Below are 15,581 nucleotides of genomic sequence, written 5' to 3'. Positions count from 1 at the left end.
GCACTTAAAAACTGAGAAGTGGAATGGCAGTAATAATACTTTAGCACTGATTTAGTCCTTAATCAAATCTGATGACATTTAATAGAGAACAAGTATATTCACATATTAGAGATTTTAGATACTGAACTAAACAAACAACAAAACTAAACAAACAACAAAATTCCCAGGGTATAAAGAAACCAACATACAACTACATCTACCATATACCAAAACTGATAATTTTACAATATGACCCTAAAATCTACCACAAAATACATCATAATAATAATAATAATAATAATAATAATAATAATAATAAATAATAAATTTTATTTATATCCCGCCCTCCCCAGCCGAAGCTGGGCTCAGGGCGGCTAACAACAATCAAAATAATCCGACATTCTAAAACATTCATTATAGAATTAATTAAATCAAATTAAAATCAAATTAATGGCAACCATCAAGCCAAATTCTGTGCAGATTGCCGATTGCCAGAGGAGGGGGTCAGGCTGCGCCCTGACCAAAGGCCTGGTGGAACAACTCTGTCAGGTCCTGCAGGGCCCTAGTCTCTTGTGACAGAGTGTTCCACCAGATTGGAGCCGCGACCGAGAAGGCCCTGGCTCTAGTTGAGGCCAGCCTAACCTCTTTGTGTATCAGTACCGCACATGCATTTTAAAAATCTTTGTGTACCAATTCATATAGCTTTGCAGACAAGGGGGGGGGGAATCAGACATTTTCTCAGGCACTTCCTGTACAAGGTTTGAAGTACATTTAAACAGAATAATTCTAACTAACTTACACTGAAAAGCTGGGGACATGCCAAACTTTAGCATTGTTTATCCTGCATGAAGGCAATGGGGAAGTTTTTATTTCTGCTAATGTTTCAGAAAGATATTTCTGCTTAATATTCTTTACCAATTGCACAACTCCCAGCATATTTCATGTCTGCTGATCAATAGTGCATACTTGTGTGGAGAACATGCTAGAGTGAATGTAAGTAAACTGTAAGCCTCTAGTACACTTCGCAAGTTCTGTTAAATACTGTTACAGAGTGTCAACGTGAGCACACTAAAATGAATGACAAGACATGTGGCTGCAACACCCCTCAGTAGATGCAAGAGTGTGCAAAGATAACCTCACAGCATTTTGTAACTAATTGAAACCATTTTTTACTCATTAAAACACTTAAGAAATGTGTCATTACATTTTTTTCTCCCCTTTGCTTAGCTCAGAATTGCTCAGTGCCATATGTACTGCTGAATACAATTAGCTTATTGACCATATAGTCAAAACAAAAGCAGATATTCTAATTTACTTAGTCATATTCATAATCTGCTTGTGTGAATATAAACATTATATACAAGTGTTAGTAGAATCCTAATGTTCTGCACTCAAACCTAACTAAATATCTTATTTGTATACATTGAGCTCAGACATGAAAAGCTAATGACCTCTCTGTATTTAAAATTCCACTCAAGCAGCTGCTTCTAAGGTGATGGATAAAGAGGAGAAATACTTACTTGCTACTTCCAGCGATGCATTGTGGCTCACAGCTTCACCAAGGTAATTCCTTGCTACACAGACATAGACTCCTTCATCAGGCCTGCTTTTGCGGCCATGAACTATTCGTAAGAAAAATAAAGATCCACTTGGCAGCAACATCCGATGAGAACGAGGATCATCTTTGTCTGTTTCAACCCTTTCTCCTCCTTTATACCATTCAATAGTTGGTGTTGGCCTGCCTTCAGCCTTACAGTTCAAAGTTGCTGGTTCTCCTTTAGAAACAATTAGATCCGAAGGATGTTCAACAATGCGAGGTGGGGAATCCTCTTGGCGAAGACGGGAACCTAAGGAGGGTAAATGTAAATAAAAAAATTAAATTTCTACTTCTTGTTAAGATGTAATGGAAATGCTGTGGCTTAGATTTAAAATGGCACACTTGGAAATCAACAAGTACTTCCTGGTTATTCTTATAGTTAGCTTGATGTCATCTAGTTGGTTAAGATTTTATTACATTTATGGGCAATTATATGTTCTTCCAAGTTAGCATTTACAATATATTTATTGCTAATTAACATGCTTGCCACTATGACCAGAGCTTTTAAAGCAGTTCACAGTAAACATTTAAAAGCAGTACAATACTTTAAGAATTAATTGGTTGCTTGTAGTATTCCTGTACTGTTAACATAAGATCAATACAATCATGAAATCGATGAAGTCAGTGAAAGTGAAGAAGCAATATATAAATACACACTCTCCAAAAATTCAGCACATTTTGATCGAAGTATCTTTTAAAGAGTACTATCTTCAGCTGCCTCCTAAAGGAAAGATAATCATGGATGATTTTAACTTCCAGAACAAAACTGGGGCATTATCACAAACTGGCTTCTGATTTTGTGACCCCACTGTTCCATACTTAGTCTGGCAGTCGTTTGACACCTTCCAGAAAGATGGATTGCATGAAGAGATTGCAAATGCTAGGTTCAAATATATAAAATGCAGATTTTCTTCATGCATAAAGTGGGGCGGGGTGAGAGACAAAACACAAGGAACTGCCTGTGAATATATTTCCACCTAAGTGCTGTAATAAAGTCACTCTTATCTGAAACATTCCATAAAATTCCTTAAATTGTAGTGTGCTGTATTTTTCATGAAGAGAAGAGTGGCACATAGAACACATTAACCACAAATTTGATGACAGCCGCCAGAGGGGATGTAACAGCTTTGACATCTGAGTAATCTTTTTCCACAGCTATACATTTAATTTCTATCCTTATAGTCAAGTTATTTAAGTTCCAATTTGTGTTTTATTTAGTAGAAGCAACTTTATGTATCAACATAAATCTTACAGAGGGCACAAATCCTGTAATTTTCTTGTCAGAAATCTGTCCCAGAAGGGTTAGTTGGTAAACACAGAAACACAATACTTATTAGTTACATACTTTATCTACAAAGAACCCACATTTCTCCTTCTAAAAGCTGATAATCACTGCAATAGAGGAAACTAACAAACTTGCACAACCTGCTTTAGTATAAATTTCACATCTCAGACTGAAAGATATAGCATGCCAAATATTCAGCGCCTTTGGTTAAAAGAGCAATTACTGTGTACATAACACTGATCGACTTCACACAATTCATTTGCAAACTAATACCAAGATTCTGACAAAATTTAATTTCCTCAGTTGGTTTTTAAATACAAAGGGGTTGTATAGAGAGCAGGTGCAACAGACCAGCTGGAAGAATGACATGCGAGCCAGAACATCTTTGGTTCAGGTGAGTCCAGATATGAACAGACCACATAGTGCACTAGGTGTGAAAATACTGGAGTGCACTAGGAAGTAAGCAAATACTCAGAAGCACATCTTGTTTTTAAAAACTAACACTATCACTTTTTAGATTCAAACAAAGGCAAGAGCTGCAATTATATTATTCATGGCAATTGGTGGTATCAAAACAAATCATACCACAATTTAAATCAATGGGCTTAATTCCACGTTTCCAAATCATTTCATCTACAAGTGCTTTGCGTGTTGAGGTCCCCAATACACCCCACAGGAAAACACAATTGACACTTAATTTTTGTTTAAATTTTTTTGGCATAATTTTGGCCACAACTTTATTCAAATACAGCAATGTGAGTGGTTGCTTAGGCATTGGTAGCACTAACTGCCCCCGCACGGGGACAGCTCTGACATTCGCACCCCCCGTGAAGTCAGGAAGGGTAAGTTACCTGGGGAGAGAGACGGGACTGGGAACCATGCCTCACCTCTCCCCAGCATGCTCTCAGGGGCTTGCGTGGCCCTAGCCCCTTGCCAGGGGGTTTCGGACAAAAGCATGGGGGAGCCCCTGGGTTCCTTTAACGGTAAAACCCTTCAGCAGCAGCAGCAGCATTTTGGAGGGGCAGGCACAGCCGAATCCATACCCCTCCACCAGCAGCAGCATTTTGGGGGGCAGGCACAGCCGAATCCATACCCCTCCAGCAACCAATTCCAGACCAATGCCTAACCGCCAACCTTACAAGTTGTGACGATTTGCTACGCGGTAGGCGAAAACCAAGTGGCACACACTAATCAGCCAAATGGCAAAACTACTACCGGGCCCCTGTCCCAAAGCAGACGACCCCATGACAGGCAATAGCAAGGTCAAGCAAACAGCCTAACATTAGGGAAGGGAGGGCGGGTGATCCGAAGCACGCAGCGAAAGAGAACGTCCGTTGCAGCGTGCCTTGTATTTAACAAATAGGGCTGTCAATCACTAAATGGCAACATCTAATTTTCCCCAGTAACAGCCCGCCCCTGCTTACGAGTTGGCCAAACCATCTGCCCAGAAACAGCAAGGTGTCTTGGAATCCCCAACCGCAACACGTGCTCTCCGTGATGGAGAACACGCTTTCTGACAGAAATAACCACTGTACAGTAAAAAAAAATTCACATCTTCTTATATGACTGGGAAGCTGCCTAACAGATGTACATAAGTAGAATAAACTCTCAAGTAGTATGGGATGCCCTAAATGTTTTTTTTTTATGCACTTGCAAGTGATAGTTGCAACCAAAGCTCTGTCTCTTTTCAGTGTAACTGGTATACACTCACTCTCTTGATAAATTATGCAGCTTCTCCTTACATGCATACAGACATGCATTTGTTTAAGAAAGATTTTTTAAATAAATCTGTAACTGTAATCTCATTCTATTTTCCTGGAAAGGTAAGTGAAATGTCAGAACTGTCTATATGTTCTTAAAGTTATTTATTAACAGGATATGAAACCCAGTTCAGGAAACACCAGGGATACAGAAGGTCAGCTGCTTCCGAGGTTTACACAATGTATAATGCCCAATTGAAAGTCTTGTTAACCACTTATGGCCACATGAATCTACTGTGAATATTTAATATTTTAAGAATTGTTAACATCAGACATTCCTATCACCACCACACAGCCAGCTTTTAACAACAATAAGAATGGGCTGCATAGTGTAAGATGGGCACTTACTAGTTTAACCAGGTTGTTTAACTCAAAACAATTAGGGTCCTCCCAAAAAACAAATTAGAATAAGCAATGAATATACATTATATTAAAAGGAAGAATAATGGGTAGTATCTTTCCTGTCCATCTTTCCTGTCCATCTTAAAGTTAAAATTCAGATCTTGAACTTCTAAAACAAACTGTTCATAATTCTGTCTATATATCGAAGAATAAATTCCCCAAACTAGTATTTGGAAGAGGGGAAAGTTAGCTTTATGATCTGTCAAGTCTAAAAATAAAATGTCTGTTGAAAGTGTAGAAAACTCTGGGTAAATTATGCAAGAAGTAATTGTGCTATGGAATTGTGCTTGCACAAACAAGATTTGTTTAGGGATGTATAATAAAGTTAAAGTATTCAACCAAAAAGAAAACAACAACATGTTTTTATACCTATAATCACCTGCTATAACCAATAAATTAAACAGTAAGGATTAGCCCAATGTGAAAGGTCCATTATCTGTATAGAAATCTGACTATTAGATGTTGCTATACATTATAGTAGTTAGTACCATATATAATCTTAGGCAAAAAGCAAAGGTAGCATCTAGAACACATACAGCATTCAATTTTTTTCCCAGGGAGTGATTGTATCATTTTAGTGTTGTTGAGAGCTGTAGGGAAAGTGGTTTTTTTAAAGTATGCACATTTATTTCCTACATTTATATCTTCAGGGTAGTATAAGGGAGGATTACCCCCATTTTATCTACACAACAATCCTGTGAGGTAGGTTAGCCTGTGAGAATATGGAGAAATCTGAAGTTAGTTCAGGCACAGGGATCTGTCCTACATTAAGTCAGATAATAATAATAATATTATAATAATAAATTTTCATTTATATCCCGCCCTCCCCAGCCGAAGCCGGGCTCAGGGCGGCTAACAACAATAAAACAGTACAACAGTTTTACAGATGCAAAACAATTCAGTCAGCCTTTCTATAATTTCATTTGACTCCCTAGTTTTTTAGAAGTTCAACCGCCTTCCGGGTCAGTTTTCACCTACTAATGTATTTAAACATTTTTTTGTTGATGATCTGTGTTTTTCCAATGTGCTCCTTGAATTATTTTCACTTATTGTCTCCTTATATCTTTTTTTTTGCCAAAGTTTGTTTTCCCCTCATTTGGACAAGTGTTCAATTTTTTGAAGACAGCCTTCTTACTCCTTTTAAGCTTCCTTGACTCTGTTTATAAATCACACTGGTATTCTCTGCGTCCTACTTTTAAAACTTCTCCCATGTCAGGACTGTTGTCTCCATATGCGCCAACTTACCAAGCAGATTGGGAGCACTGGTGTCGCGTCTGTGTTGGGTCTCACACCCACGTGCCAAGCATCCCAAGCTCTGGCTTCGTCTTCTCCTGCAGCTGCCGGGGGAAAAGGTCCTGGCTCCTACTGACGTTGCACCAAGCACACTGCGTTCCGAGTGTCACAGGCCCAGAGCGCTACACACACTGACTGAACTCCCTAAGTACCATGCACACTGAGCATAGTGTGCCTCGAGTGCCACACATGTCAAGCACCCTAAGCGCCATGCACTGCACGCACAATGTTGGGAAGAGACAGGACATCTTTCCCCAGCAGTTGCAGTTGCAGGAGGAGGAGAAGTCTGCCATGGAAACCACAATTACGGGCTCTGCCACCTCTGCCAAATAATTATTCAGGGCCCCTTGTTGTTTCTAAATAATCAGCACAACAAAATCTTGCTATGTGTGCAAAAATAGCCACATTTTTAAAAATATAACTGTCTTAATAATTGATTAAGTTTTGCTTTTTATATGTTAATATCTGGACAAAGGCATTGGCTCTTATACTGCAACCCTCCTGGAACATGAAGCAGTGCACCTAGATATCTTATGCTACTCAGCTTCAAAAGTGTCATATACACTTTGGGGAGAAAGGACTTTCAAATCTACATAAATTGCTGAATTTCAGAGAGCCAGGATGTAGGAACCACTACGTCTATCAAGCTCAGTACAGTGGTACCTCGGGTTAAGTACTTAATTCGTTCCAGAGGTCTGTTCTTAACCTGAAACTGTTCTTAACCTGAAGCACCACTTTAGCTAATGGGGCCTCCTGCTGCCGCCACACCGCCGGAGCACGATTTCTGCTCTCATCCTGAAGCAAAGTTCTTAACCTGAAGCACTATTTCTGGGTTAGCGGAGTCTGTAACCTGAAGCGTATGTAACCTAAGGTACCACTGGACTGTCAACACTAACCAGCAATAGATCCCTCAGGGTCTAAGATGGGAGTGTTTACCAAACATACCTGAAGACATAGGGATTGAATTTGGAACTTTTTCTATGCAAAGCATGTTGTATTTAGTATAGAGAGATATTGGTGCAATGCCCGGCATAGTCTCAGAGTTCACCATCACTCCCATTCAACCTGCCTCTCACTTTAGGACTTTTGTTGTAAAATGATTACAACAGTGTGAAAACTTAAATTAGCTTTCAGTTAAGTTTACAAACTTACCTGGACATACTTCAGATATGCCTAGGTATCACAGTTAGAGAAATAGATTACTAGTACAATGCATACCTAATGTGCTATGGTAAAATATAAAAGAAAAGCAGTAAAATATACTATGAAGCACAACTTATGAATTCCTTTTCAGAAGGTTCCTCAAGAACCTGTCATGCATCTTTGGGCAGTGCTTGTGTTTTCTTGTTTGACATACTCAAACATCCACTGAAGCTTTTAAAAACTAATGCATAATAGTCAGAGTCAAAGATGATAGTTGAAGAGCTTTGGTTTGTGTGAGTTATTAGCTTCTATGACAAAAAGTACCAAGGCAAAATTTTAGGGGTAATTTTGTAAAGACATTTATACTTTCAGAAAACAAAATATTTCAAACAGCCTTTTAAAGGATTAGTAACAAATCCCTGAAGGAATGCAGTCAACCTCAGTCATATTGAAACCTTAAAGTCAACTTTCCCAACATTCATGAAGCATTAGTGAGCACCAGGTTAATGAGGCACAAAAAGGATAAAAGGTGTGATGCTTTCACAGGTAAATCAACATAACCACACCCAAAGAGAGTCTGTAATCTAAATGAATAGCATAACAATCAAAATTTAGCTGCTGCTGGGGATCACTTGGAATGGGAACTGCAGAAATGAAATTTTTCTTTCACTTGTTCGCTCCTCTAGCACTTTGGCTTAGTGCATTATTTTATTAATTTAAACAAAATTTCTGTTTAATTATTAATTATTAATTTCTCTACGGAGAAGTATATTTTCGATCAAAGAGGAAGGCATGAAATAAAGATTTGGATCTCAGCAGTAACACTAGGACTTATATTAGACAGACTTGAAAGAAGAAAGCACATTAAATGCTATATTTAGAATTTGATTTGGGGAAAGGGAATGCCTTTCAGTGTATTGGAAGGCTGCAGAACAGGGTAATGCTGACAGATTGTTTTGCACATTAGTTCAGAGACAAATTTCAAACATTGAGTATTCTGAAATCTGAGAAGGCCCAGAGTCAAAAACACTAAAGAGAATTGGAGGACATGTGCATTTTAAAATAATTAAATCTTTATCCTAAGCTGCTGCCATATTAAAGTGGAAACAATAAGCTCAACTGAGACAAATTTTAGTTGCATATAATCATTAAGTTTCCTTAAACATCTATTGCACAAGTATATCACTTCTTTTTTTAATTTAAAAGAAGTCATTTTGTTTTAATATGTTGGTAGGAAAGTCATTTTATTTTAACTTGCTGGCAGCAAAACTAAAATGTTGTTGTTAACTCTAATTTCCTGATCAACATTTTTTAAAAATGTAATAGTAGTGTAGGGCACAAGGAGAAGGGGACGAAAGAGGACGAGATGGTTGGACAGTGTTCTTGAAGCTACGAACATGAGTTTGACCAAACTGTGGGAGGCAGTGGAAGACAGGAGTGCCTGGCATGCTCTGGTCCATGGGGTCACGAAGAGTCGGACACGACTAAACAACAACAACAAACAGTTGTTAGAATGCCAGAATAAGGACAGGTTGAAAAAGTTAACTGGGTATTGTCAGCTTCATGAAACCAACATCATTTATTTATTGATAAGATGGTGAAATAATTTAATTCTTTCCTCTGGGGAGCTTAGACTAACATGTGACTCCCCATTTGTATCTTCATAAACTGAAAAGCACCAGCTAATATGGTATATTGTTCTGAACTATTAGAGGTCTAGCAAAAATTATGGAATTTTAATACTGCTGAAGTCACACAGCAGATGGTGCGTCCCAAATTCTCTTGATCACAGCAACTATTCTTAGCAATACAGTCAAACCTCGGTTCTTGAACAGCTCCGTTTTGGAATGTTCCGGCTCCCGAACACCAAAAACCCAGAAGTAAATGCTCCTGTTTTCTAACGTTTCTTGGAAGCCGAAGGTCCGACACAGCTTCCGCTTGAGTGCAGGAAGCTCTTGCAACTAATCGGAAGACACGCTTCGGTTGTTGAATGTTTTGGAAGCTGAACGGTCTTCCGGAATGGATTACGTTCAACAACTGAGGTTTGACTGTATTCTAATCTAAGCAATGTGTCACATGCATTAACAGATACCTATCAGTGCATGGCGCTGTGGGTTAAACCACAGAGCCTAGGGCTTGCCGATTAGAAGGTCAGCGGTTCGAATCCCCGACAGGGTGAGCTCCCGTTTCTCGGTCCCTGCTCCTGCCAACCTAGCAGTTTGAAAGCACATCAAAGTGCAAGTAGATAAATAGGTACCGCTGCGGCAGGAAGGTAAATGGTGTTTCCGTGCGCTGCTCTGGTCTGCCAGAAGCGGCTTAATCATGCTGGCCACATGACCCGGAAGCTGTACGCCAGCTTCCTCGGTCAGTAAAGCGAGATGAGCGCCGCAACCCCGGAGTCGGCCACGACTGGACCTAATGGTCAGGGGTCCCTTTACCTTTACCTTTATCAGTGCATGTGAGTCCCATGACATATATTGAGTACCTTGTACATACTCAAATCTTATTTTCTTAACAATAAAGTCAGTGACCAAGTGATAACAACTTCATTGTACAGTCATACCTCATGGTTCGTCTGCTTCAGGTTACGTGTTTTCATGTTGCGTCCCGTGGCAACCCAGAAGTACCGGAATGGGTTACTTCCGGGTTTCGCTGCTCGTGCATGCGCATAAGTGCTAAATCACGCCACACGCGTGCACAGATGCGAGGCTTCAGCTTGCGTCAATTCCATGTTATGGACGGGCCTCCAGAACGGATCCTGTCCATAACACGAGGTTCCACTGTACTTTAGAGCAACTAATAACATTCTGTTATGACAAAGTGGAACAAATAGTTCAATCCTGGGTGGAATTTTATCACATCTGAAAGTACACTAAATGCTGCAATACTGTACACACTTGCCCCTGCAGAGGTTCCATTGAAGTCAATGGGTCTGACTTCTGAGTGAAAATATAAAGCCTCACCCTGAAATTCTGCTTTTGTCCTAAACTAGTTAGTCTACTGGTCACTATTATGTCAATTCTACTAGAAAAAGTCAAGTGATACTCCTAGAAAGTAAGTCAGATCAAATCAATTAAATGTAGTCTAGAGACATTCTTAAGTTTATTAACATTGATAAACCGAGCATGTGCACTGGAACTGATTGCTTTGCCTATCCATCAAACTAGCTCTTTTATTGGTTAAGAACTTTATAATGATTTTTACCTAGCAAAACTGGAGAAATCCAATATCTAGTTTAACACCACTATTTATATGTAGGTATAGTTAAAATTAATTAGAACAGTGTGTAACATAATAGCACAAAACCGCAAAATTCTAGACACTCAAAGCATTGTCAATGAGTAACCACGGCAGTTTGTATTAGCTCATTGCTGGCCTCAATACAACCCACAATGACAGTGGATCTTCTACACTTGCTGACACAACACCCCATATTCCTACTAGCAATACCAGCAGTTTCCAAATTGCTCAGTAGTCTACCATAACCATTAGTAGCCAAGATAGACCGTCACAAGCCTTCAGCATACTTTAGTGAATCAACCCCTGTACAAATCCAGCTGGTATTTGCAAAACCCACATTAGACCAGCAGCAATAACAGGCTTTGATTTCTGAACTAAGCAATGACAGTAAATGTCAGAGCAACATAGGAATCTGTCTTATACAGAGTCAGACCACTGGTCTATCTGCCTCAGTACTGGCTACACTGACTGGCAGAGACCTCCAAGATTTCAGGCAGGGTTTTTCCCCCACTGAACCTGGAACCAACTGTATGAAAAGCAGATGCTCTACCACTAGATCAAACAAAAGGCTGATTTAGTTTATTTCCCCCCCAAGGATACCTTTCTTTGAGAAGACATGTTACCCACACAGCTCTCTTCTTTTTCTTAACTTTGCATGGATTGAGGCAATTTAATCTGACTCTAAACATATAGGACTGTATTAATATATGCCGATTAAGTTCTTGATAGACTATTTTCATTACTTGTTTAGTTCTTTTTAAAAGCCATCTAACCTACAGGCAATCACCAAATGTAGGGTTATTTAAGCTGCACATGTGGAGCACTTCCTTTTGTCAGTCCTACTACCAATCAACTTCAATGGATGTCCAAAATTCTAAAACAAGAAGTATGATAGAAATGTTTCTGTTGTGCCATTCTGGAAGAAGAGGCATTAGAGTTTTCAAACTGCATGTTGAAAATGATTTCTGGAGGGAGAGTATAGTAAAAAAAAGAAAGCATATTTTGTTAAATTGCTTCACAATGTTTTACGTTTTATGTTGAACTGGGCATCTAATAACGAAGTACATGTAGTGATCACCCATAAAGTCATTGCTCAGAAATTAGATTCATTCTATCCATATAGGATTTCTTCACTGTCTTTTAGCAATAACTGTGCTGTAAATAAAGATTAAACAATTCTAACATACTGCTTCAGTTAAACTGGTTGTTATTAAACCAGGCAAAGGTCTTTAAGGCACCCTAGCATATCTGGACTAAATGTGCAACCCACTGAAAGAATTTACACCCCCACATCATGGTTTTCCAAAAGAACAGAATAGTTAAAGGGAATTATCTGTAAAATGAGCTACCACCATTTTATTTATGTCCAGATTGCCCCAGGGTTTTCTTACTGCCTATGTAACATGTGCCAACATATCAGATTATATAGAGAATCTGCACAACACATTTAATTATCTCAACTCCCTCCCCCCTCGTTTTGCACGTCCGGTTACCATCTGTATAAAATAATGTGAAATACAAACAAGAATCTCCACTTTAAACCTTGGAGGAATGGCAGGGGTTGGGGGATGAGATGGGGAGATTAAGCATAAAGAATGCATTTCTACTGAAAAATGAACCAGAGGTTTTGAGAGCGGCTGTGGATTCCATAGACAGATGGTGTCAATAGACCTCTCTATTAGTCAAGTTTGCACAGAAAGTATAATGACCGGTTTATAAGATACCAGCAGAACTCAATATAGCATAAGGAGAAGACATTAAAAATATAGTTTTGCCATCCAAAATGAGGCATCCCATACCACATATATTGTAAACCCAGCTATTGTTCACATCAGCTAGTTTATAGTTTCCTCTATAGACTGTAGTGAAAACTGATCTCTTAAAACATAAAGGGGAAAAACAGTCCCACAACGAACAGCTGGGCTTAACAGGTGAAAATATGGCATCTAATGGTTTTTCCATCAAAGCCTAGCTGCCTAATTTGTTTTTCTTCTAGGAACTAATACTATTTAGACCTGATTTTTAATTAAGATGCCATAACAAAGTCTGGAATCCCAAACAATAATCCCTGAACGTAGTTCTTGGTGAATGTATGTCCACAATCAGAGGAATCAGATATGCAGTTAAGCCACAAAGATGAACCCAATTTTTGACATTTTATACCTTTAGCAATAATAGCAGGGTGAAGTCTACCATGAGCTAGATTGAGGCAGCTGCCGTAGGTGGCAAATGCTAAGAGGCAAAGTTTGCACACACCCTCACATGTTTTCCTTTGCCCCATAAGATAGTTCAGTGCCATCAGCTGTGGTGCATGGCTCTGCTCCATTACCAATGTTGCAACAAGAGTAAACTGCCGGTGTGGGTGTTTTTTGAACAACCTGACTGTGTTAGGTAGTAAAATGTCTTGACTCAGCCCTGAGCAGTAACTGTACTAGACAGGGCAATCCTGTGCTGCTCTTTTTGATGAAAAGTCACCAAGAGATGGTTGAAAGCCCCAAATTAGGATGATTTAGTGTGATATGCAAATGCATCCCACTTATGAAGAAAGACAAAGCATACAAATGTACCAAAATCTGAAAACTTGCATTTTGGAAATGTAAAAACGGGGGGGGGGGGGATAGTCAATTCTGATCAAAGTATTTATTTTGACACTCGCATTGGCTCAGGGTGGAATATAAATTTGAATCAATAAATAAACCAGAGTGTGGTTGTTGTTTTTTAAAAAAGAACACCTACCTTTTTCCTCAGTGGTAAACAAATTATTAAGTATATTATTGTTTGCCCTTCTATATCCTAATGTATTTGTTCGTCTATATACATCAATAACAATAAACTACTGCTGTTCTTCGTTAATCTACAAATAAAATTAATTCAACAACTCATGCATTACTACTAATTAAAACCAGAACTCTTGTCTTTGGAACAACATTGTGTACCTTACTTAAAGAACATTTTTTCCACTGGCATGCCACAGCCCACAAGAGTCCAAGGGAAGCCACTACAAGCATTCAGGAAAGGGTGAAGCACTATTACTGTGTAACTAGTACATTATGTGTTCAAATAAATCCAGATGTTGATTCCAATGCTTTATTTTTGCTATGCGGTCCTGCCTTCAGTGTGCGAAGCAAAGAAACATTGAGAACGATCCTTTGTTAATACGGGCCATGCCAAACAAAGAAGCATTGACAGAAATCAGCACTATTTCTTGTCACTGACTAAAGAGGTGAAATAGAACCTGCTTTTTTCCATTTAAGACCACTATCTATCCTTAAAATGCGAACTGAGTAAGTTTTTAAAAAGATAAACTAAAATAATACAGTCACCAGCTCTAATAACTCTCTAGAGAATCCGTGTACACTTCCTTATGGACATTACTTACCCCCATTGCATTTCCTATGACACTGGAATGCCCTGGAAGATCTGCTCAGCAAATTTGCTACACATTTATTTCTAACATTACTGGGGTTTTGTTTTTGTTGCTTTTAAGGAAAGATTAGTTTGTAATGATATGGAAATGTGAACACTAATTTAAAAAATAATGTGAACATTAAAATACAATAGAATACTAACCACAGGGCTTGACACTTAGAAGGATTTATAGCCCTTCTCTAAGTTAGTGTTTTAATTCAGACTTCTGATTCTATATGAGATGCACTATAAATGCGACTGGAAGAGAAGAACACTCAAGAAATATCTAGGTAGTTTGTTCCATGATGAGCTTCCTTCAAGGAACCATTGAACTCAGGAGTGGTGAGCATGGTAGGGAGGTCCCACTAAGCTGCACTCCTTATTGCCACTGGTGGAGGAAGAGGAATGCGGGGGGAGCGCACTGTCCCTGGCAGCACAATCCTGGTGAGGTGCCATCACGGCTGCCCCCCTCGCCCACACTGGGTGTCACGCCCCTGTGGGCAGTGCGCCACGCCCCCAGGACGCATGCCAGCCCCGCCCCCCGGTGCCAGAGCATGAAGCTCCGCCCCTGCTTATTGCCACTTACCTAGATGGAGCAGGGTAGCAGTGAAGTCAGGGCTGTAGAGTGGTACTCACAGAGTGAAGTTAGTGTTCCTGCTGGTGTGTACCTGTTCAGCCCCAACTTTGATGCTGCCCTGCCTCCACAGCCTCCAGGTAAGCAGTAGCAATGCCAGAGGCAACACTACTCCTTACTGAACTAGGGATTCTTTTTTAAGGTCAGGTAAACTAGGTAAACTAGGGGATGCGGGTGGCGCTGTGGGTAAAAGCCTTAGCGCCTAGGGCTTGCCGATCGAAAGGTCGGCGGTTTGAATCCCCGCAGCGGGGTGCGCTCCCGTTGTTCGGTCCCAGCACCTGCCAACCTAGCAGTTCGAAAGCACCCCCGGGTGCAAGTAGATAAATAGGGACCGCTTACTAGCGGGAAGGTAAACGGCGTTTCCGTGTGAGGCTCTGGCTCGCCAGAGCAGCGATGTCACGCTGGCCACGTGACCCGGAAGTGTCTCCGGACAGCGCTGGCCCCCGGCCTCTTGAGTGAGATGGGCGCACAACCCTAGAGTCTGTCAAGACTGGCCCGTACGGGCAGGGGTACCTTTACCTTTAAACTAGTTTCTGTAACAAAGGAAAAGCATACCTGAAAGCAGTGGTGGAGCTTCATGCTCCAGCACAGGGGGGGGCAGAGAGCAGGTAGGGGCATGGTGGCACACGTCCCAGGGTGTGGTGCGCGTCCTGGGGGCACGCCGTGCCACCTGCGGAGATGTGGCGCCCAGTGTAGGTGGCGGGCAGTCACAATGGCACCCCACCAGGATCGCACTGCTGGGGGCAGTGCGATCCCCCCGCCCCCCTCTTCCTCCGCCAGTGCCTGAAAGGTGCACCAAACAACATCAATTCTTTTATGATCTAACCTTATCAGCTTACA

The 15,581-nt window shown here is 40.3% G+C and overlaps 1 protein-coding gene across 6 annotated transcripts in view; it reads right to left on the bottom strand.

Moving 5' to 3' along the window:
- ROBO1 (roundabout guidance receptor 1) overlaps positions 1–15,581 on the bottom strand; it is a 586,675-nt gene that overhangs the window by 232,187 nt on the left and 338,907 nt on the right. For all 6 annotated transcript variants that reach the window (XM_028726911.2, XM_028726909.2, XM_077927267.1 and 3 more), the window contains one exon: positions 1,500–1,826. In XM_028726911.2, the coding sequence (XP_028582744.2) occupies positions 1,500–1,826 (327 nt within the window). The remainder of the gene's footprint in view (positions 1–1,499; positions 1,827–15,581) is intronic.

The sequence above is a fragment of the Podarcis muralis genome, chromosome 4 (genome assembly GCF_964188315.1).
Source record: "Podarcis muralis chromosome 4, rPodMur119.hap1.1, whole genome shotgun sequence".
Lineage (NCBI taxonomy): Eukaryota > Metazoa > Chordata > Lepidosauria > Squamata > Lacertidae > Podarcis > Podarcis muralis.
This window is presented reverse-complemented; position numbering and strand designations above follow the sequence as displayed.